Genomic DNA, 17,779 nt, shown 5'->3' with positions numbered 1-17,779 from the left:
TGGGCAGCATATTGCGACTTAGGTTGTTCATAGTCTATCTCAGAAATTCATCACAATGCAGAAAATCCGCTCAATGATCCGATTGACGGATACCATGCTGAAAGAATGGAAACGCAGATAGTACGTATATTCAATCTAGCGAATCCCATTGCATATAGTTTTTGGGCCGCACATCTCAAAGTTCAACCATTTCTACCTGATTTTGAATCTGGAAATAAAATCATTCTGAATTAAAATACTATTGTTCAATTAGTGATTGCCTTAAGAGCAAAAAATTGTGGTCTTAGATATATAGAATTGAACAATATGAACAAAGCTAGGCAAGAAATGTCCCATTGAATACTACAACACTTCGCCATAGTGGTCCATGGATGATTACTAACTATTATAAGCAGGCAAAGTACATAGGCCTTTCATGCAAACTTTTATGTCAGGCCGATGAAAGATCCGGCCCCAACGAGGCTCACGAGACGATGACTCGAAATACTGACGGCCCCCACTTGCCAAGAGATAGTGAGCACCCAAAATGGCCACCGACCAAGAAACCCATGTGCGAACCCTTACTTAAGTGTCAATTTAGCGTACTATGATCTTTGAACAACCCAACCCAACTTTGAAAAATTTTCGCAGAATCACAGTCTGTTGCTGAAAAGTTGACTTTTACACAAGACATGACACACCAGCCAGAAAAGATCCCATGGGACCTCTTGGTCTCTCATCTACGCTGGATCTCCAATGATTGCAAGTGCAAAGTAACAAATTTATATCCTGACATCAACGATCCAAAAGAGACTCGCGCCGAAAATATCAGGTTGTTCTGCCGGCTATTCGCAGAGGCTATCAAAGAAGCGTCGCAAAGGGAACGCACGAAATACTCTAAGAGCTACCCCTGCCCTGATCCAGACGATGTTCTTATCACAGATGAGATGCTTCGAAAGATTGAGCCAGATGTGAGGTCCTGGAAAGCATCGGCGGGACGATGGGAGACGTGGGTATGCGCAGACCATAATAGAGCAGCAGATCACTGCTCCACAGTGCCTCCTAGCATGAGGAAGGCCAAGGCATTTTTTCGTTTCCATGAGTACAACGACTGTCACAAGTTCGACGAAGTCAATGGGAAAGGCTTCTTTAACCTTGAAGTTGTCAAGACGTTGATTCTGCATGGGGAGATGGAGCCAATTCTCCGCGCATGTGCCCATGAGCGAGTGGGATTAGCTTCTTGGCAGAATATGGCGGAGTGTACGTGCAATGTATGTGGTCAAATGCTTGCTAATTTTTTTTAAGATACTTTGCTAAGTTAAATAGTTTGAAACGATGGGATGGGATGTCTTATATCAGGAAGCGTTACATGTTTATCTTTGCCTAAATGTGGCATACTGCTTCCCCGAGACGTGGGATTCAAAAGCAGGCCGATCTGACCAGACTGACTACCGCCAGACCAAGTTTTACCAACAAATGCTCCGGGAATCAACGGCTCCTGTGTATTCAGAAGCTGTTTTTCAATACTTTCGCCATTTCTTCGGCATTGATCCGGATCAGTTTGACGATGATATCCCTATGAAGCCAGACGAGAAACACGGGTTCACCGAAGAGGAATTGGCTCGGAGGTTCGGCCAAACTTCTCTGGAAAACCCCTATGGACTAATGCAAATTAATGAGTTTCTATTTTTTGAAAATGCATCAATTCAGTACCAGCCGCACTTTCTCGACATAATTTCTGTACAGGAGATTCTTTCCAATAAAGGTCATCTTCCTGGAGAGCTTGTTCTGAAGATCATGGATTTTGCGGATTACGAACCAAAGAGAATGCTGCCAGTACCACACGATCCCCTTCATCCCGCTAACCAGGAAAAGCTGGCGTCATTCCTAGAAAATTGCTGGCAGATCCTTGTTCGTTGCGATATGATGGCTAAAGCTCTTGATATAGAAATTTCTTGGGAGACTTTAATCTGCTACACCGTATTGAATTACTGGGACCGGCACAGATGTTGCGACAATCTTTTGTATAGCCTGGAATTAAAATAGGCTTGTTAGTTTTTGTGAAATTTCAACACCCGCATATTTTTGAACTAAATGTGTTCTCAAAACTTCATCGTTGTAGGTCGACAACAATGTATATTGTATCATAAAGGCCCTAAGTAATGTCATGGATCTCATGGCTAACCCCAGACTAGCGGGAAGGTAATCCGTAGTGGCTAACAGAAGGTCATATACTGGAGCAATCTCGACATCCACGAATATCAGACGGCTGTCACCATAATGTGGGGCTTTTAAGACCCCCTGAGATTGATAGCAAACATCCTCTGGGCCATTTAAATCAATCCATTCTGGTCCTGAGGTCAAACGCTGGTAGTAGTAGACGAAAATCCAGACGTAAGCACATAGCCTCAGGTCTGACCAGTACAATATTCTGAAATCTGAGAAGTCAGCGTATAACAAGATTAATTAGAAACTAAACATATGTATTTATCACAGGGGAAAAGATCAAAATTGATCAAAAACTACAGAGGTGAGATTACTCCGTATAACATCATGCTATTGGCTATTAATAATTAGATGGTAAACGGTAATCCACTCTTCGATATGAATCAAATCAAGAAGAACCGCAAGATGAACTCCTAGAAAAGATGACATCATCTATCCATACACGACCTGTTACAGAGGAATCTTCTGAGTCACAGGCTGCAACTATATTCAAACGGTCTTCCGAGCGTCTTGACACATATGTCCCAGTAATAGAGGTCCACTCTCCAAAGTTGAGTATCTGGGTTGAAGCAACTTGGCCGGTAGTTGCGTTTTTACCCATATAAACATAAACTGAACAGTATTCAGAGCCCGAGGGTGATGGCACTTGAACAAATGCGGAGAAATTATATCTCTTATCGCGGACGAGATGATCCAGAGATTGCGAAATTGTGTTGCCACGATTTCCGACGGCGGTTTGCAAATTCCTGCCAGAATGTAAGTCCTTCACTCAAGATTCCGAGAATAGAACACATATATCTCACAGATAGTAGTCACCAGTGTACGCAGATGTACCATTGCTCACCTGGGCCACATTTACCGCGGATGGTACCCAGGGAAAGAGAACTCCAGATTCGAAAGAAGGGTTTGACACGAGATTGCATGCCGAAAGAGCCATTTTGAAGATTGTATGTTCTCAATATGAAGAACCAAAGATTGAAATCGGATTGACAAATAGACTGCAAATTGATATTGATGCAAAACAAATGGGGTTGACCCTTTTATTGTCCTCCCATCTGAGACATTTGGAACAGAAGGCGCGGGATTTGCCGACACGGGCTATTTCTCACCTAATCATCAAGACCTAAACAGCTTACTACTTTCCGTCCCGGCCGCGTTGAACTTTCCTTTTTATCATTATTCTAGCTAAATTGTCTCTCTTGCATCTATTCTCAGGATCGTCAACTTCCCAATACTACCCAAGCTATCTTATGGCGAAATTTACGACGGTGATTTCAAATTTAAAAAGCCACGTGGTTCTCACACGGACCTGCCTGTGTCTGAGATAGCAGATTCGCTGTTTCAGAAAAATAATACAACTTTCGGTTTTGAATGCAAAATAGTAATGCCTAAATTGATAGTACGAGTGGGTGGGTGGCTATCATTTTGTACTTTTTTTCTCATTAGATGCCACGATTTAGCTTGAAGGCCGTATTATTATTATTTTACCCACTGTGCGGACTGTGCACTTTGTCTCATACCAGCCTAAGACTAGGCATGCTAGTAAAGCTTGATTTGGTCCATCGTGATAAATTACTAGACAGAAGACTATCAATCCAGATATGTACTATTTTCCATCGTTTCTTTCAAGAATTTATACATTCGGTCAAATCAAAGGGAGCGAAAGTCCGTGTCAGCTGGGAGAGGGTAAAAAAAATGAAATAGAAGAATAACAACTCCCACTCTAGTATTTTAGCTGTATTTCTTAGCCAAGTAAGATCAGAGGTGGTCGATGTGGGATCAATATGACACTTTGAGACCTGGTCAGATGAGGCATCGATATACCGCCGAATTATCTTGTTTTCTTGAATCACATCATAAGAAAGCTTACTAGATCCAGTCATTTGGATAAAGGTACCTTGTAAATTTCTGCGCAAAAATGCTGGTGGAGACATCAAAGTTTCACGCACAGGCCTCTATGACAACCTGAGCAAAATGAGAGCAAAGCGCTTTACTCAGTTCGGAGCAGGCCTCTAAAAAGTATGTAAACAATATTCGCACGTTTTGGAACGGCTGTCTAGGAAATGCGCGCCCACGATGGAACCAAAGGGCGCTCAAGTGCTTCCTCAGATATCCATCTCGATATGCGAATTAGGTGAACTTGAACAAAATCGAAACTTTGTAAGCTTACCTACACAGCTATATATGCAAGACTAATTATTTTTTGTGCAAGATCGGAAATTTCACCAAGTCTGCAGAATAGCGCTTTTGCTTATAAGCATTCATTTGGAAACTGCCGGGGGCAAGTTCGCCATAGTTGGTATTAATACCACCCGATTTGCCGGTATATCCTGCAGAGGGAACTCTCCTGTATATACTTTGGTAAACCAATTTAGATCAGCTTCAAATTATGTCTTTGCAGTCTACAGATACACAGTTTAGTCTCACCCAGTCGTATTGACAAGCCATCGGCCTGAACAATCGGTTTCCCCTCTGACTGGCCGAAATGCGCTCCGAGACCGCAACCCCGCCAATCGCCGGAGTGCCGTTAGTCATCTCCGCTTATCAAGCACAGTTCGCCGCCACCGACCAGGGACTTTCATTTTGACTCAGAAGAATTTCCTCTACTGTTTTCACGTACGGTTGCCAGCCGATCTACATTTCAGACATCAAACAGCCATGGCGCCATACGTGGAAGAGCCGGCAGTCCAGGCATCCCTTGTCGCGCCTGCTAAACGGGCGCCGACAAATTTGGTGGCCCCGGAGCCAGGCATGTACTGCCATCGAGGAATACACGCGTGTACCTAGCTAATAGATATCCCAGAACACTGCCCAGGCCCTGAATCTGAGCAGGCAGGCCAAGGCGATGCCTGCGCTGGCTGTCCCAATCAACAGATCTGCGCATCCGCGCCCAAAGGCCCCGACCCCGACATCCCAATCATCACTGAACGCCTCTCCCAAATTCGACACAAGATTTTGGTCCTTTCGGGCAAAGGAGGAGTCGGCAAATCTACCTTCACCACGCTGCTGGCACATGGCTTCGCTGCGAACCCAGACTCGACTGTTGGCGTCATGGACACTGATATTTGCGGACCGTCGATTCCAAAGATGATGGGCGTGGAGAGCGAGACGATCCACGTGAGCAATGCTGGCTGGAGTCCGGTGTGGGTGACAGACAACCTTGGCGCTATGAGTGTGCAGTTCATGCTGCCAAATCGCGACGATGCGGTTATTTGGCGTGGACCAAAGAAGAATGGTTTGATCAAGCAGTTTCTAAAGGATGTGGATTGGGGCGAGCTTGACTACCTGATTGTGGATACCCCACCCGGCACTTCGGACGAACATCTCTCGGTGAATTCCCTCCTCAAGGAATCTGGAGTTGACGGCGCGGTTGTAGTGACCACCCCGCAGGAGGTGTCCTTGCTGGACGTCCGCAAAGAAATCGACTTCTGCCGCAAGGCTGGCATCAAGATTCTTGGTCTGGTCGAGAACATGTCTGGGTTCGTCTGCCCTAACTGTACACACGAGTCCCAAATCTTCCGCAAAACAACTGGCGGAGGACGTCGATTGGCTAAGAAGATGGACATTCCTTTCCTTGGGTCGGTGCCCCTAGACCCCCGCGTTGGTATGGCGTGCGATTACGGTGAGAGTTTTGTGGATAATTTCCCCGATAGTCCAGCATCCAAGGCTATCAAGCGAGTCGTCCGGGCAGTGGGAGAGGCCGTCGGAGAGAATCCCGAGGATGTTTTACCGGAAGATCTGGTCGGATGAGAGTCACGTTCCGGCGCTCCGTCGCTTTTCCTTTATAGCGCATTGCATGCATTTTGGATGGGGTCCAGCTTCCTGGCGTTTGGGCATAGAATTTGATTGATACCATGAATTACACGACACATTTATGAGAATGCACATCAATATGATCATTTTAAAGCCACACCTTGCTTCCATTTGACGCAATTAAATAGTATTTTGATTGGAATATAAATGAATCTGCAGGGTCTTCTTTAAATCGATGTCTGCGTAGCATTCGTTGTCTGCAAGAGCACCCTTCGATAACTTGTCAATGGATGCACCCCATTATCTTTCACTTCTAGAATCAGATGAAGTAGCCAGCATCCTGAAGGATTAAATCCCTCTCCATTGCAGCTTTCCTGCACGGCCGGGATGTGCACATGTGCAAGTTTCCCACTCTTCGAAGTAGTCACATTCAATTGAGGAACCTTGTCAGCAACATTCCAATCATTAGTACCGGGCTCCTTATACTGAAACCAGCGGAAGGAGAGATCATCTCCGTCGGGATCTTGAGTTTCAGTAGCGTTGAATATCACAGTAGATCCAGCAGCAACAGTCAGGTTCACCGGGACCAATCCACTGCTCCCATTGATTGTAATAACTGGATGATGGTTCGCCTTGCTGTCGTTTTCAGGGAGGGACCACTGAATACGTGCCGCGAAGTCATTTTGGAAAGCATCTCTCCACCTCCAGATCGTCGCATGACTTGAGATGTAAGTCTCATTATTCATGCCAATCACACGGTCCGCGGCATCTGCATAGTGATTGAAATTGAGAACCGTTGACGGATTGACCTTCATATATCGGCCACCCCACGAGCCATAATCTGGATTCTCAGCGTTACCAAGGCCATTTTGAATGAGATACAAAAATGTCGGAGTGTCGCCTTCCATAATATACTTATAATTCGGATAGGCGGTTTCGCCATAGGCTCCGATCTGAATGTTTTTGCGCAACCATTGATGTGTGACCTTCGAGAAATCGGGACCGCCCTCATCCACACCATAGTACTTTTCTCCAGAAATGCCAACCCAGGCAGCAAGACCATACTGATTCCAGCCATGGGTGGAAGCAATGTAGAAAACATCAGGATATTGCTGGCGAATCCAGGCACCGGTATCATCTTGATCGGAAATAGCGTAGACGCGAAGCTTGGATCGAAGAGCTGCAGTCTCGGTTGGCGAGTATACTTGATCCATTTTATAAAGCACCTGTGCAAGAACATTGGTTCCTCCCCAAGCGAGAACCCACAATGGCTGGTCGGATTGGCTTCGGAGCCGCTCGAGTAATAGCTTGCTACCCGAGCTCAAGGTCATGTTTTTGCCGACGGCTTTCATACCATACGTCTTCAAATCGATTAGAAAATCTTATTACAGAAAGTCCGAGGCTGCTCCATGTTACTCACTGCAGGTCCAGTGCGTAAAAGACCGCGAATATGATCGCCAGACGGATACGGAGCGTCTAGAGGGGCGTGTCGGTTTAGATTTTCTGTAACATTTCCATATGCATTGATGACAGATAGCATATCTTCTGGGTGGGTTTCATCTTGTAACCAAGTCGATGTTACTGCGACAATTCCCTCGGTCTGGAATTGGTTTGAGTAAAGTAGATATCGTGTCAACGACTCCTGGTCGTCTGGCTCATTTGAGATATCCGACAAAATAAACACGCGTGGCTTTTCGGAAAATGACAAGAGTTTACTCTGATCCACGCTTTTGGCAATGGTATGAACGACCAGCGTCCATACCACGGTTAGGACCACAAGGTAGTGCATAGCTGGTGCGAGGAAACAATAGTCGCTATGTGGATAGGAATCGGAGATCACGCGCCAAAGGCCCAAGGTATATATATACCAGATTTATATGTCTTCGGATCCGTACGGCTGAAAATCTCTGATGTACTCGATTTTCCTTTGTTAAATCCCAGATTTCGTCATACTTCCCCATACCCCCGTACATAGACGAACTGGAGAGATCCCAAAATGTTGCCATAGTGGGGAAAGACCCATCGGAAGCGCTACTGGCGGGGTTCGACATACCCGATAAAGAATTGCCAACCTGAAAGAGAAGTTTTAAGCACTTCTTTGCAGATCAATCCATTTCACGACTACTGTACGGCTCACCAGGGCCTACTGAGCGCTCGGTGAGCAAATACCGCCTCCACTGGCCCAGTGGGTGACTACGGTTCAGTGGGCGCCCACTGAGCGCTCAGTAGGCGGCGCTAAAAGTTGGCGCCTGATTATTGCCTGACCTTTTCTTTCGCCCCTATCTCTTACCTTACCTTACCTTCTTCCTCTTACTGCATACCTTACCCGAAACCCTGTTTTTACATAGTTTTCTTACCGCGTTATATAACGAATGTTTTCAAGTATGTAAGTCGCTATACTAACTAACATACCCTTGACTCGAGCCTAGAAACTGTCTAGGGCTAGATAGGAGGTAAAATAAGGTGAAAATTAACGATTTTAAGCTGAAAAAAGTCCGTATACGTGTAGTACGTAAGCTATAGGTCAAAAACAGAGCTGGAACTACCTGATATAGTAGAAGATATAACACTCACTTTTCTCTTAAAGATAAGGTGATTTACTAATTATATACTAGTTTTTTAGTAATAGGGCTATTTTAGAATATATATAGAAAGAATTAGTCGTGTATTAATAAGATCTTCGATTTTTGATAGCCGGTAGCGGTACTAGCTAGATTCGTACTTAGTTATTACCTGCTAAGGTAAATAGCTTGATAGAAGATGATAGTATATAAGAGAAATCCATATAGCGACTGTATAGTATAAATAAAAACACTTTAGTTTAGGAATGTGATTAACCTAGATACGACATATTTCAAGACATACGTGATTCTTGGCAGTCGCCGCCTACTGAACTTTCACTGGGCGCCCACTGAGCCGTATTCTGGCCCAGGGCGTGATTCTTGGCACAAGGATCCTACTGAACTTTTTTTTGACACCCTACTGAGCCGTATTCTGGGCCCAGGGGGATGCTGAAAGTTGTTGCCTCATTTATGCCTGAACGTTTCTTTCTTGCACGTGGCCATCAAAATGGTTGAAAACAGAACTCTGGTTTTTCGAAATACCATAGGCTCCTGAAAGTTTATATGAAGATTTCCCCGCGACTCTTCGCAACAATAACATAAGCCACTATACATAAGTTCCCCTGATGATTCACTATAGCGAAAACGTATTAGAAACGAAAGTTCAGGATAAAGGTTTCAGAAAATAAGAATTACATTACTAGATAGCAACGAATCCATGAATTTCAGATATACAGAAATAGTAATATTTGTCTAATATGATATTCTAAAAGGTCACTGTGAGGCAGTTTGAGATTGAGAAATTTATGAAAAGCACCCTCAGTAATATTACCACAGTAATATGTGTAAGTTGGATTTGATCTTCACATTCCATAAACATTTGGAAATTCAAATATAAGATAGGAACTATAATTATCGAATATTAGGATCCGTTTTTCACCGGATTTCGTATAGTTGTATATTGATTCTTTAAAGAATCGAAGCTATTTTACTACTAGTATTATACATTTGGTTGTTCTATAACAATATAGATATTGAACCAGGGCGCTCTACGGCAAGCCTGCGAATGCAGGCAGGATGAGATGGAGCAGTGAACAAGCCAATAAACCACACCCCACCACGATGGAAAGAAGCCTCTCAGAGAGAAAACAGACGCTACTTCAGCGAAAGATGTGTAAAAGTCCATTCTCTCCCTATCAGAGATGCAAGCTATATTCTGTGAAGACTGTGTGCCAGGAAAGATATCCTCCAATCAGAGATCACCCAAGATTACCCATCGTCGGCCATTTTCCCACTACAATATTTAGAATCTAAGACTATTATCTTCAGTATATTTTATATTAAACCTAAGTCTAGTTACTTATCTGAAGATCCCTGTCCCTAAAAATCGAGACCAAGTTGTATCTACAACCCTTCTGGTGGGCCACGGAAGTGTACTTCAACTCACCCATGAATTGGAGGCTAGAAGCGTCTGAAATTCACGACTACTGCGATAACATGCACCTTATGACTCGTGGGAACCGGGTCCGTCTCTTCTTTCGATGGATTGTCTTCGATTTCCCAGTGCGGTGGGGATTTCATATCTGCTTTTGGATCATAGACCACTATCGAATCGAGGTTTCCCGTTATCTCCCTGCCATACGGCACTTCTTGGGATAATATGGCCCTCGAATAGCATACTTCTGCCCTTCAACGACTTGCGTCCTGACAGGCTCCTAGTTTATTCACAGATTCGCCGTTTACAGCGTAAAAACTTGGATTAGTTGGGGTCCAGTACTCTATAATAGCGATATTCCAACATTACTACCAGAAATGGAATATTTATTTTTTGCGCCTAAAAGAAACATGAACGGGTCCCAATAGGCTAAGATTGGTAGAAATTCGTCGATCTTGCTCTGGAAAGATCTTTGATACAATAATAGCTCACCCCAAATGAGTGAAATCCGGGTGTCAAGAAATACAAGATAAAAAAAAAGTGAAGCTCATTGGCAAGGCTCGTTTTGTTCTTGTCATTCTGCATCACGATCAAATGGCCCTTTTCCCCCCTTCACTTCTCATGAAATCAGAATGTCTTCTTTTGATTGTCATGATGCAGAGCTACCCGGGCCAACTTTGATTGTGAACACCCCCTCGACAATTTTTGTTGGGGGCGACGGGCGCACCAGCGCCAACCTCGTTCTCTGTACTTCATTCCAACATGACTAAGATATCCCCGGTGGACCCAGCTCGGCAGCACTTAATACATAGCTTCTACAATCATGGCCAATAAGTTTAATACCAAGATATTTTCAAACAGCTACGCCTGATCAATCATAATGAGGCATCACGGTGACCGCTCATTGATCTCCATACTCCCCACTGTTTCAAGGGGCAAGGCATCTCCGCTTAGTGATTGGCCGCGTACCCGCCACTTGTTGTTTCAGGATCAAGTACCTACATACGGGCACGGACTCCAAACCGGCCGACCAGAAGCGACGAGCATCAGTGGGAGGAGTCCATGGTCTCACCTGTCAACCCCAATGCGCCCAGGAGGTGCTCCACCGACATAAGACGCCTAAGCTCTGGCGTCGTAACAGACAAATGACCTGCTCAGGACCTAAACTACGCGCTCCTCGGGGCTTTACCCCTGAGAGGATGAACGCCGTGACAGCTCTCACGCCCACAGGTCGAGCCGCCTACCAGGAAGCGTGCCCAGTAAAGCCAAGGGCTTGACTCTGCAGGAGTAGCCGTGATAGGTGGTTTGAATATAGTGGCAAGAGATCAGAAACGTACTACTTCGCGCACACTACGTACGCCTTTGCCCTTTTGATCATGTTTTCCCTGTGTGAGGGTTTGTATGGCGGGTTGTTGTCTCGAAGTGGACTTGCGCCTCCTCTTTGTCTCTTTTATAGATCTGCGAACTCCCCGTCCCACAAGGGATTGTCGAGCTTTTCTCCTTTTTTGATAAAATAGATGAAGCTGTGTCTCATTCGTTGACCAGAGCTTCTTGTCTCGTTTTTTGCTTTTCTGTTTTTCTTCTTCGGCTTCATTCTCTGCCTGCTGGCTTCTGGAAGCTGGGGCTGCTGCCTTGTTTACCTTCATTTGCAAGCCATTGTCTTGGACATCCTCTATTATTTGATTTTGAGATAACACAACAATCTCTTGGTTTCAACAGGCCCTGGAGGCTTGTTTGGTTCCCTTATTAATCAGTCTCTCCTTTTTGCTCCAATCTTGATATTCTTCGGCTGGACCAGATCGGCGCTCCGGAGGTGCAGATCAAACAAGATGCGTCTCTTCCTTTCTCTTGCACTTTTGCTTTCCTTGAGCATCGACACTCTTGCAGCACCGACCTCCCTTCACCCCCAGCGAAGAAAACGATCTTTTCAAGTTGAACGCGTTAAGCGCAACGACTATGTTGCCCATGGACCACACGCACTGCGCAAAGCGTACCGCAAATTTGGCATTGCATCAACCAATTTCACCGGCATTGAGCTAGATGACTTCGAACCATTTGAAATCAAGACTAGCGCTGTGTCCACAAACCAAAACTCGGCCACCACGGAGCCTGATCAGACCGGCGCTGTCAGTGCGACATCGGTACAAAGTGATGTAGAGTTTGTGTCGCCGGTAACAATTGGAGGTCAAACGATCACGATGGATTTCGATACTGGATCTTCTGATATGTATGCTTCCCCAATAGATAGTTTTGAGGAGCTTTTCCCAATATGGCCTGTTCTGTTGAAAAAGACTAACGCCGATCATAGGTGGGTGATGAACACCGAGCTCCCAGAATCAACAATCCAAGGTCGCACAGTCTACGACCCAAGCAGCTCCACCACCTTTAAGAAAGTAAGCGGGGGCTCTTTCAAGATCTCATACGGTGATTCGTCCTCTGCATCTGGCGGACTGGGCAAAGATACTGTCGACATTGGCGGTGCAACGGTCACCGGCCAAACATTCGGCCTTCCCACATCTGTGTCAGAGTCTTTCATCGAAGACACTTACTCCAACGGCCTCGTCGGCCTCGGCTTCTCATCCATCAACACCTTCGACCCTGGCCCCCAGAAGACCTTCTTTGACAACATCGCCTCAGACCTGGAGGAGCCCGTCCTGACAGCCCGGCTCCGCAGCGACAGCGTTGGCGAGTATGAATTCGGCAAGATCGATGAAAGCAAGTACACTGGTACCCTCGTTAATGTCACCGTTGACTCGTCCAATGGATTTTGGCAGTTCAAGGCTGGGTATTACGCCGTCGGCTCCGGGGCTTTACATGAAGTCACCGATATTCCTAATGCCATCGTCGACACGGGAACTTCGCTGATGCTGGTCAGTCCCGAGGTTGCTGAGGCATACTACAGCGAAGTTACAAGCGCCGCCTACTCCAGCAGCGTTGCGGGTTACATCTATCCTTGCGCGGCAGATCTGCCCAGTCTGACTGTTGCGCTGGGCGACAAGTATCAAGCTACCATCCCAGGATCACTCATCAATTTTGCAGAAGTTGGGACAAATAAGACTACTGGTGACACGGGTGAGTGTTTTCTTCTCGTCTTTCTTCTTGCGTGGCATGGCATAGTTTCAACACCAGGCTAACCGTTATGTGTGACAGTGTGCTATGGTGGCATCCAGTCAAACTCGGGTTCGAGTCTGCAAATCTTCGGTGATGTGTTCCTCAAAGCGCTGTTTGTGGTCTTCGATCAACGTGGACCATCTCTAGGTTTCGCGTCGCCGTCATGATATGCATTAAGAGATATTGTGGAGATTTTTCGAGGTTAATCCTAGTCGGTTGAACGTGACAGAGGATCGGTTTGCGGCTGTTGTAGATTTGTTTCATAGAAGCAGACATCCTTCTCAAATGCGCTGTCGGTCTGAAATAATTAATATCCATGGTCATATGTATCTAAAAGAAATTGAGTCTTTATTAATAAGCTAAAAATGGAGGGATTGTAGATGTTTGTTGCTATTTCTTTTCATATTCTCATGGGTATGCAATTGATAAAGTTTATTTTGTGGTGTTCGTAGTGACTCCAAATTTTTACCGCACAGTAGCATTCTTAAGGCTCTTGACTGTACACACAACGCCTGAGGCAGTGACCAGCTTGCCGATTGCAGGCTTACCCTCCTGCTCCTTGGCAACAGGGACGGCGCTGCTATCAAAGGCAACCTCGAGATCCTCAGTGGTGGTGAAGCCAGGCTGGAACGTCTCCCAGACCTTCTTCTTGGGGTTGAGTTGCTTCTCAGGCTGGCCCTCTGACCAACCCTGGAAGGTGATACGCTCACCAGCAGGAGCATCCGCTGGGGGGTTGACAAGCTCGACGGGGCCGGCGTGAGAGTCACCGCCCTCCTCAACACGGGGAGAGGCAGCTAGAACCATCGCAGCGGACTTGATACCACGCATGGTGACGGGCTTCAGGTTGCAGACAGCCACAATCTTGCGGCCCTGCATCTCAGCAAGAGGAACCAAGCCGTTCAGACCGGAGCAAACGGTACGGACAGTCTTGCCAGTCTCCTCATCCAGGGAGGTGTTGTCGCTACCGGGGGCATCACCACAGTCGATAGTGGAGACATACAGCGAGTCGGCGTTAGGGTGGTTGATCGCGCGCAGAATATGGCCAACACGCAGATCGATCAGAGAGGGCGAAGGAGGAGCAGCGGGAGCAGGCGCAGGCTTGGGGGCCTTCTCCTTCTTCTCCTTCTTCTCCTTCTTGTTGGTCTTGGGCGGGCCAGCGGCAGCGGCAGCGGCAGCCTCCGCAGTGTTTTCGGGCTTACCCTTACCCACAACGAGGGGCTTCTCAGCAGTAGCATCAGGGTTCTGGGCATTAGCCTTCTCGCGCTTCTTGCGCTCCTTCTCCTCTTTGGGATCGACGGGCTTGGGAACGAACTTGACGTCGTTCACATCGATGACGACTTTCTCCTCCTCTGGGATCTGCAGAGAGAAGAGCTTGGAGTTCTGGACAAAGTCGATGTGGCGCACAATATGGTGATAACCCTTCTCGCCAGTACGCTCCTCGGGGGACCACTTCTCGACCAGAGGAGCGATAAGAGCATACACGGCAACATCGGCAACCGAGGGCTTCGCGCCGAGCAGGGTAGTGCGGGAGGCCAGGTGGGTGTTCAGCTGAGCCAGGATGCTGTCAATGACAGGCTTATCGTCCTTGGCCTGGGCAGCCTTGAAGCCGGAGACAGCGTTCAGCCATTGCTTGATGTCTGCATCGTCTGCCTCGCCAAAGTTCACCTGTGGGAAGATCTTGGAGGAGGCGTGGAGGTAATCGGGCTCAGTGGCATCGGAAGAGATGGCGGCCGGGTACGAGCGGTAGAGGAGAGAGAGGAGGGAGGACTCGGGGGTAGCTGCGGTCGCCATGGTGAATGCGCGTGGAGGGGATGAAAGAAAAGAAATTCGAAGAGGGGCACGGAGATGTGTCAATGACTGGACCCGCGGGGTTGTGCTTCGGGCCCGCAATAGGCTCGCACACCTGAAGAACGTCAACTTGACGATGATCCCAGGGATATTGGGATCGGGGACTGATTGGAGGAATTGATATATAGGACTTCTCGTCCTTTTCCTTCCATTCTCACGCTCATCGTGTCCCTTTTTTTTTCTGCGGCGCCGGGGCCAATATTGATGACTCAGCTGACTATTGGAGCACCAGGCTGCTGGGGGTGTTGAGCTACTGAAAATACCATACTCTGCTTTATTTAAGAGACGGAAGCAGTATATTTCATGTTCAGCCCTCGATATTGTTGGATTATGACCTCCAATAGAACCTCTTGAGATGTGTTGTTGGTCTAAATGACTTTGTTCATTTCTGTTGCCCAAAATATATATGGTCACGTGAGGACATAATGACGAGGAAGAATTCGCTTTCAATGGGTGCTGAAAGTCAATTCAGTGCTGATAGTTTAGGTCTAGATCCTTTCTATTCAAGAAAGCTCTAATTATTGATCTATCACAGCTCAGACATTTTTAAAAGTCAGTAAATATGCTTTACCTCGTTTCGTAAATGGGCAGGGTGGTATGAAGAAACCAGCGATAGTCAGAATTAGCCCCTAGTTCACTAGAGACGACAGCCTTCAATTCGGCTTACAGAAAGATTTTTTTCGGATATTATATGTGTTAAATAGACCGCTGCCAAACGGGTTTCGACCCATCCGGTCATTTATTGATACATGTATTGGAACAAAATTCCCTGCATGTACGTGTCGAGTATGCACGAAAAAGCCACATTGTAAATACCATAGGATTGGTTTGCATGAGATCGACCGCTTAGAATTCGTATGGGTCTAGCTATCTCACACCTAAAGTGTGTCTCATCCTATCTTGGAACATTGTGGCAGTGTAGAGACGGGCTGTGACTAGTACGCACACTGCCCTGATAGCTATAACCATTGTGTTACATACTACCGCTGGAATGAGCCAGATACGCATATCCTCAGCTCCATAGCCACGGATCAACCCCAGAATTGAATTTTCGATTTACGACGCCGGCCCATATCTCATTAAAAGTTCTCCAGAACCCTTGGTCTTCGGCCTCGCAGTTTCTTTCGATGCACGACATGTGGCTCCACTATGAAATCGATTATAGTTTCTCTTGTGCATGATAGGCCAGCTGGACACACGCTAAAATGAGTCACGATGAGTCTTGCCTCAAACGCCAATCAAACGGAGCTCACGGAGGGTCCGGTGGCGGCCTGAGCCTTCGGGCGGTCAACCGAGTTGCACGTAACCCTGCGCCCCCGCCGGGTATATCTCGCGCGATCCCCTTCTTCCTTCCTCAGGACACTACTCCTCGGGCCTCTGTGACCGAGTCCAACTTCAAACTCTTCAAGTCTGATTGGGACTTCCCTTTCTTCTCCGTCACCCAGAAAAACGCGCTACGGGCCCGCCTAGGCCCGGTTGAGCTATCCAGTCATGCCAGACGCCACTTCTTGCAGCGCCGCGGCCGCTAAGCAGACCTTCGTCGTCTTCTGGCAACCACAACAACACCGACCCGCCATCAAACCTCCATGGGAATCACCTTCCATGGTCTAGTTTCTCTCAGTTTTCCGAAAATTCTACGCTCCTTTCTCTGGCGTCGCCGGCGGGATGTATTCCGACGACCCTTCCTTACAACCATTCCTTTGAATCATTTGCTCAAGAGCCGGATCTTTGGGCAGAGCCAGATCTGTCCTTCGCCTGTTCCGACTGGAACCTTTTACCTGTCGGCCATCCTGTATCATATTCTGCCAATGTTGGTGGCGTCCATTCAACCGTCAACAACATGGAATATGGCATGCCTTCTACATTCACTTCGCTTTCGGATTCAGGATCCAATGAGCCCCCAACACTTCACACTTCTCTCCTTCCTAGCTCATCTAATTCACAAGGTGAGAATTGGTCATCGTGCATTTTGCCCTGGTTAAGTACACTCCATAGTCTAATAACATTGCCACAGATGAGAATTATTATGCTTCCCCTATTTCTCAGATTCCTAGTTCCGCGTCGACATCTCTATCCAGTCCCGCCACATCACAGAGTGATGAAGTCTTGAGCCGTGTGGACTCATCCCGCGTTGAAAAACGCAGGTTGAACACCCTCGCAGCTCGCAGATGTCGCCAGAGACGAGTTGACCGGATGAAGAGTCTAGAAGATGAATTGGAAAGTATCAGGAGAGAGCGCGATGAGTTGAGACTCAAGGTCTCAAAGCTAGAAGGTGAAACTGAGGCTTTGAAGGGGCTTCTCACTCGGAAGAGCAAGTGAAGCCCTCCTGACATCCGAGATATTTTTGAGCTGGTCTCTAATGAATATGAATTGGCTATGTCTATTTTTAAGTCGTTTCATCGTAGTGACCATCTACATAAGGGATGCCCGCAATATGGAAATTCCACGCAGGGTGCCAGGACACTCCTTATCTACTAGATATTGTCATCTTCTGCCCGTGGATATTCTGCTCCTCGACCCATCCCTTTGATTCAATGCCTTTCCACCGCCTCCATCCGCTTTTCGCCGTTTCTAGAGGGCGATATTTGGCTTTGAATTCTTCTGAAAGGGAGGCTTTTCGTATCTCAGGATTGACTACCGCACGTCATCTAGCGTGATCATAAAGCTTGATCATGATAATACTTCAGAAGCCGCAAGCAAGACTTCTATTGCGATCCAAAATTCTTGATGACTCTTTTTAGCCTAGTGGGATTTTGCCCAGGCCACCACTAAATCTACGTAGAATTCTCCTAATATGTTACGGTCTTAGCGGATATCACGAGTAGACCCATACCCCACATCCCCGCAAGACAATTGCTGATCTATG

General features: G+C 46.7%; 6 protein-coding genes across 6 annotated transcripts; 4 read left to right on the top strand and 2 right to left on the bottom strand.

Annotated features, from left to right (window-relative positions):
• Nucleotides 1–526: 526 nt before the first annotated feature.
• On the top strand, nucleotides 527–2,025 carry N7462_004931 (uncharacterized protein; the record flags this gene model as incomplete). The annotated part of the gene is made up of 3 exons (XM_057076656.1): nucleotides 527–550; nucleotides 639–1,250; nucleotides 1,306–2,025. The coding sequence occupies 3 exons, from the start codon at nucleotides 527–529 to the stop codon at nucleotides 2,023–2,025; spliced, it is 1,356 nt and encodes a 451-aa protein (XP_056936161.1).
• Nucleotides 2,026–4,863: 2,838 nt separating this feature from the next.
• Nucleotides 4,864–5,955, top strand: nbp35 (Fe-S cluster-binding ATPase; the record flags this gene model as incomplete). The annotated part of the gene is made up of 2 exons (XM_057076655.1): nucleotides 4,864–4,984; nucleotides 5,021–5,955. 2 exons carry the CDS (start codon nucleotides 4,864–4,866, stop codon nucleotides 5,953–5,955), a joined length of 1,056 nt encoding a protein of 351 aa, XP_056936160.1.
• A 230-nt stretch (nucleotides 5,956–6,185) lies between these two features.
• Nucleotides 6,186–7,747, bottom strand: N7462_004929 (DUF1593 domain-containing protein; the record flags this gene model as incomplete). Its single annotated transcript, XM_057076654.1, has 2 exons — nucleotides 6,186–7,319; nucleotides 7,379–7,747. The coding sequence occupies 2 exons, from the start codon at nucleotides 7,745–7,747 to the stop codon at nucleotides 6,186–6,188; spliced, it is 1,503 nt and encodes a 500-aa protein (XP_056936159.1).
• A 4,036-nt stretch (nucleotides 7,748–11,783) lies between these two features.
• N7462_004928 (pepsin-like aspartic protease) lies at nucleotides 11,784–13,232 on the top strand (the record flags this gene model as incomplete). Its single annotated transcript, XM_057076653.1, has 2 exons — nucleotides 11,784–13,026; nucleotides 13,105–13,232. 2 exons carry the CDS (start codon nucleotides 11,784–11,786, stop codon nucleotides 13,230–13,232), a joined length of 1,371 nt encoding a protein of 456 aa, XP_056936158.1.
• Nucleotides 13,233–13,530: 298 nt separating this feature from the next.
• On the bottom strand, nucleotides 13,531–14,856 carry N7462_004927 (putative cofactor for methionyl- and glutamyl-tRNA synthetases; the record flags this gene model as incomplete). Its single annotated transcript, XM_057076652.1, has 1 exon — nucleotides 13,531–14,856. The coding sequence occupies one exon, from the start codon at nucleotides 14,854–14,856 to the stop codon at nucleotides 13,531–13,533; it is 1,326 nt and encodes a 441-aa protein (XP_056936157.1).
• Nucleotides 14,857–16,118: 1,262 nt separating this feature from the next.
• N7462_004926 (bZIP transcription factor JlbA/IDI-4) lies at nucleotides 16,119–17,232 on the top strand (the record flags this gene model as incomplete). Its single annotated transcript, XM_057076651.1, has 3 exons — nucleotides 16,119–16,349; nucleotides 16,412–16,859; nucleotides 16,928–17,232. 3 exons carry the CDS (start codon nucleotides 16,119–16,121, stop codon nucleotides 17,230–17,232), a joined length of 984 nt encoding a protein of 327 aa, XP_056936156.1.
• Nucleotides 17,233–17,779: the final 547 nt, after the last annotated feature.

This window comes from Penicillium macrosclerotiorum (assembly GCF_028827735.1).
Source record: "Penicillium macrosclerotiorum strain IBT 26536 chromosome Unknown utg000003l_segment0_segment0, whole genome shotgun sequence".
Classification (NCBI taxonomy): Eukaryota; Fungi; Ascomycota; class Eurotiomycetes; order Eurotiales; family Aspergillaceae; genus Penicillium; species Penicillium macrosclerotiorum.
This window is presented reverse-complemented; position numbering and strand designations above follow the sequence as displayed.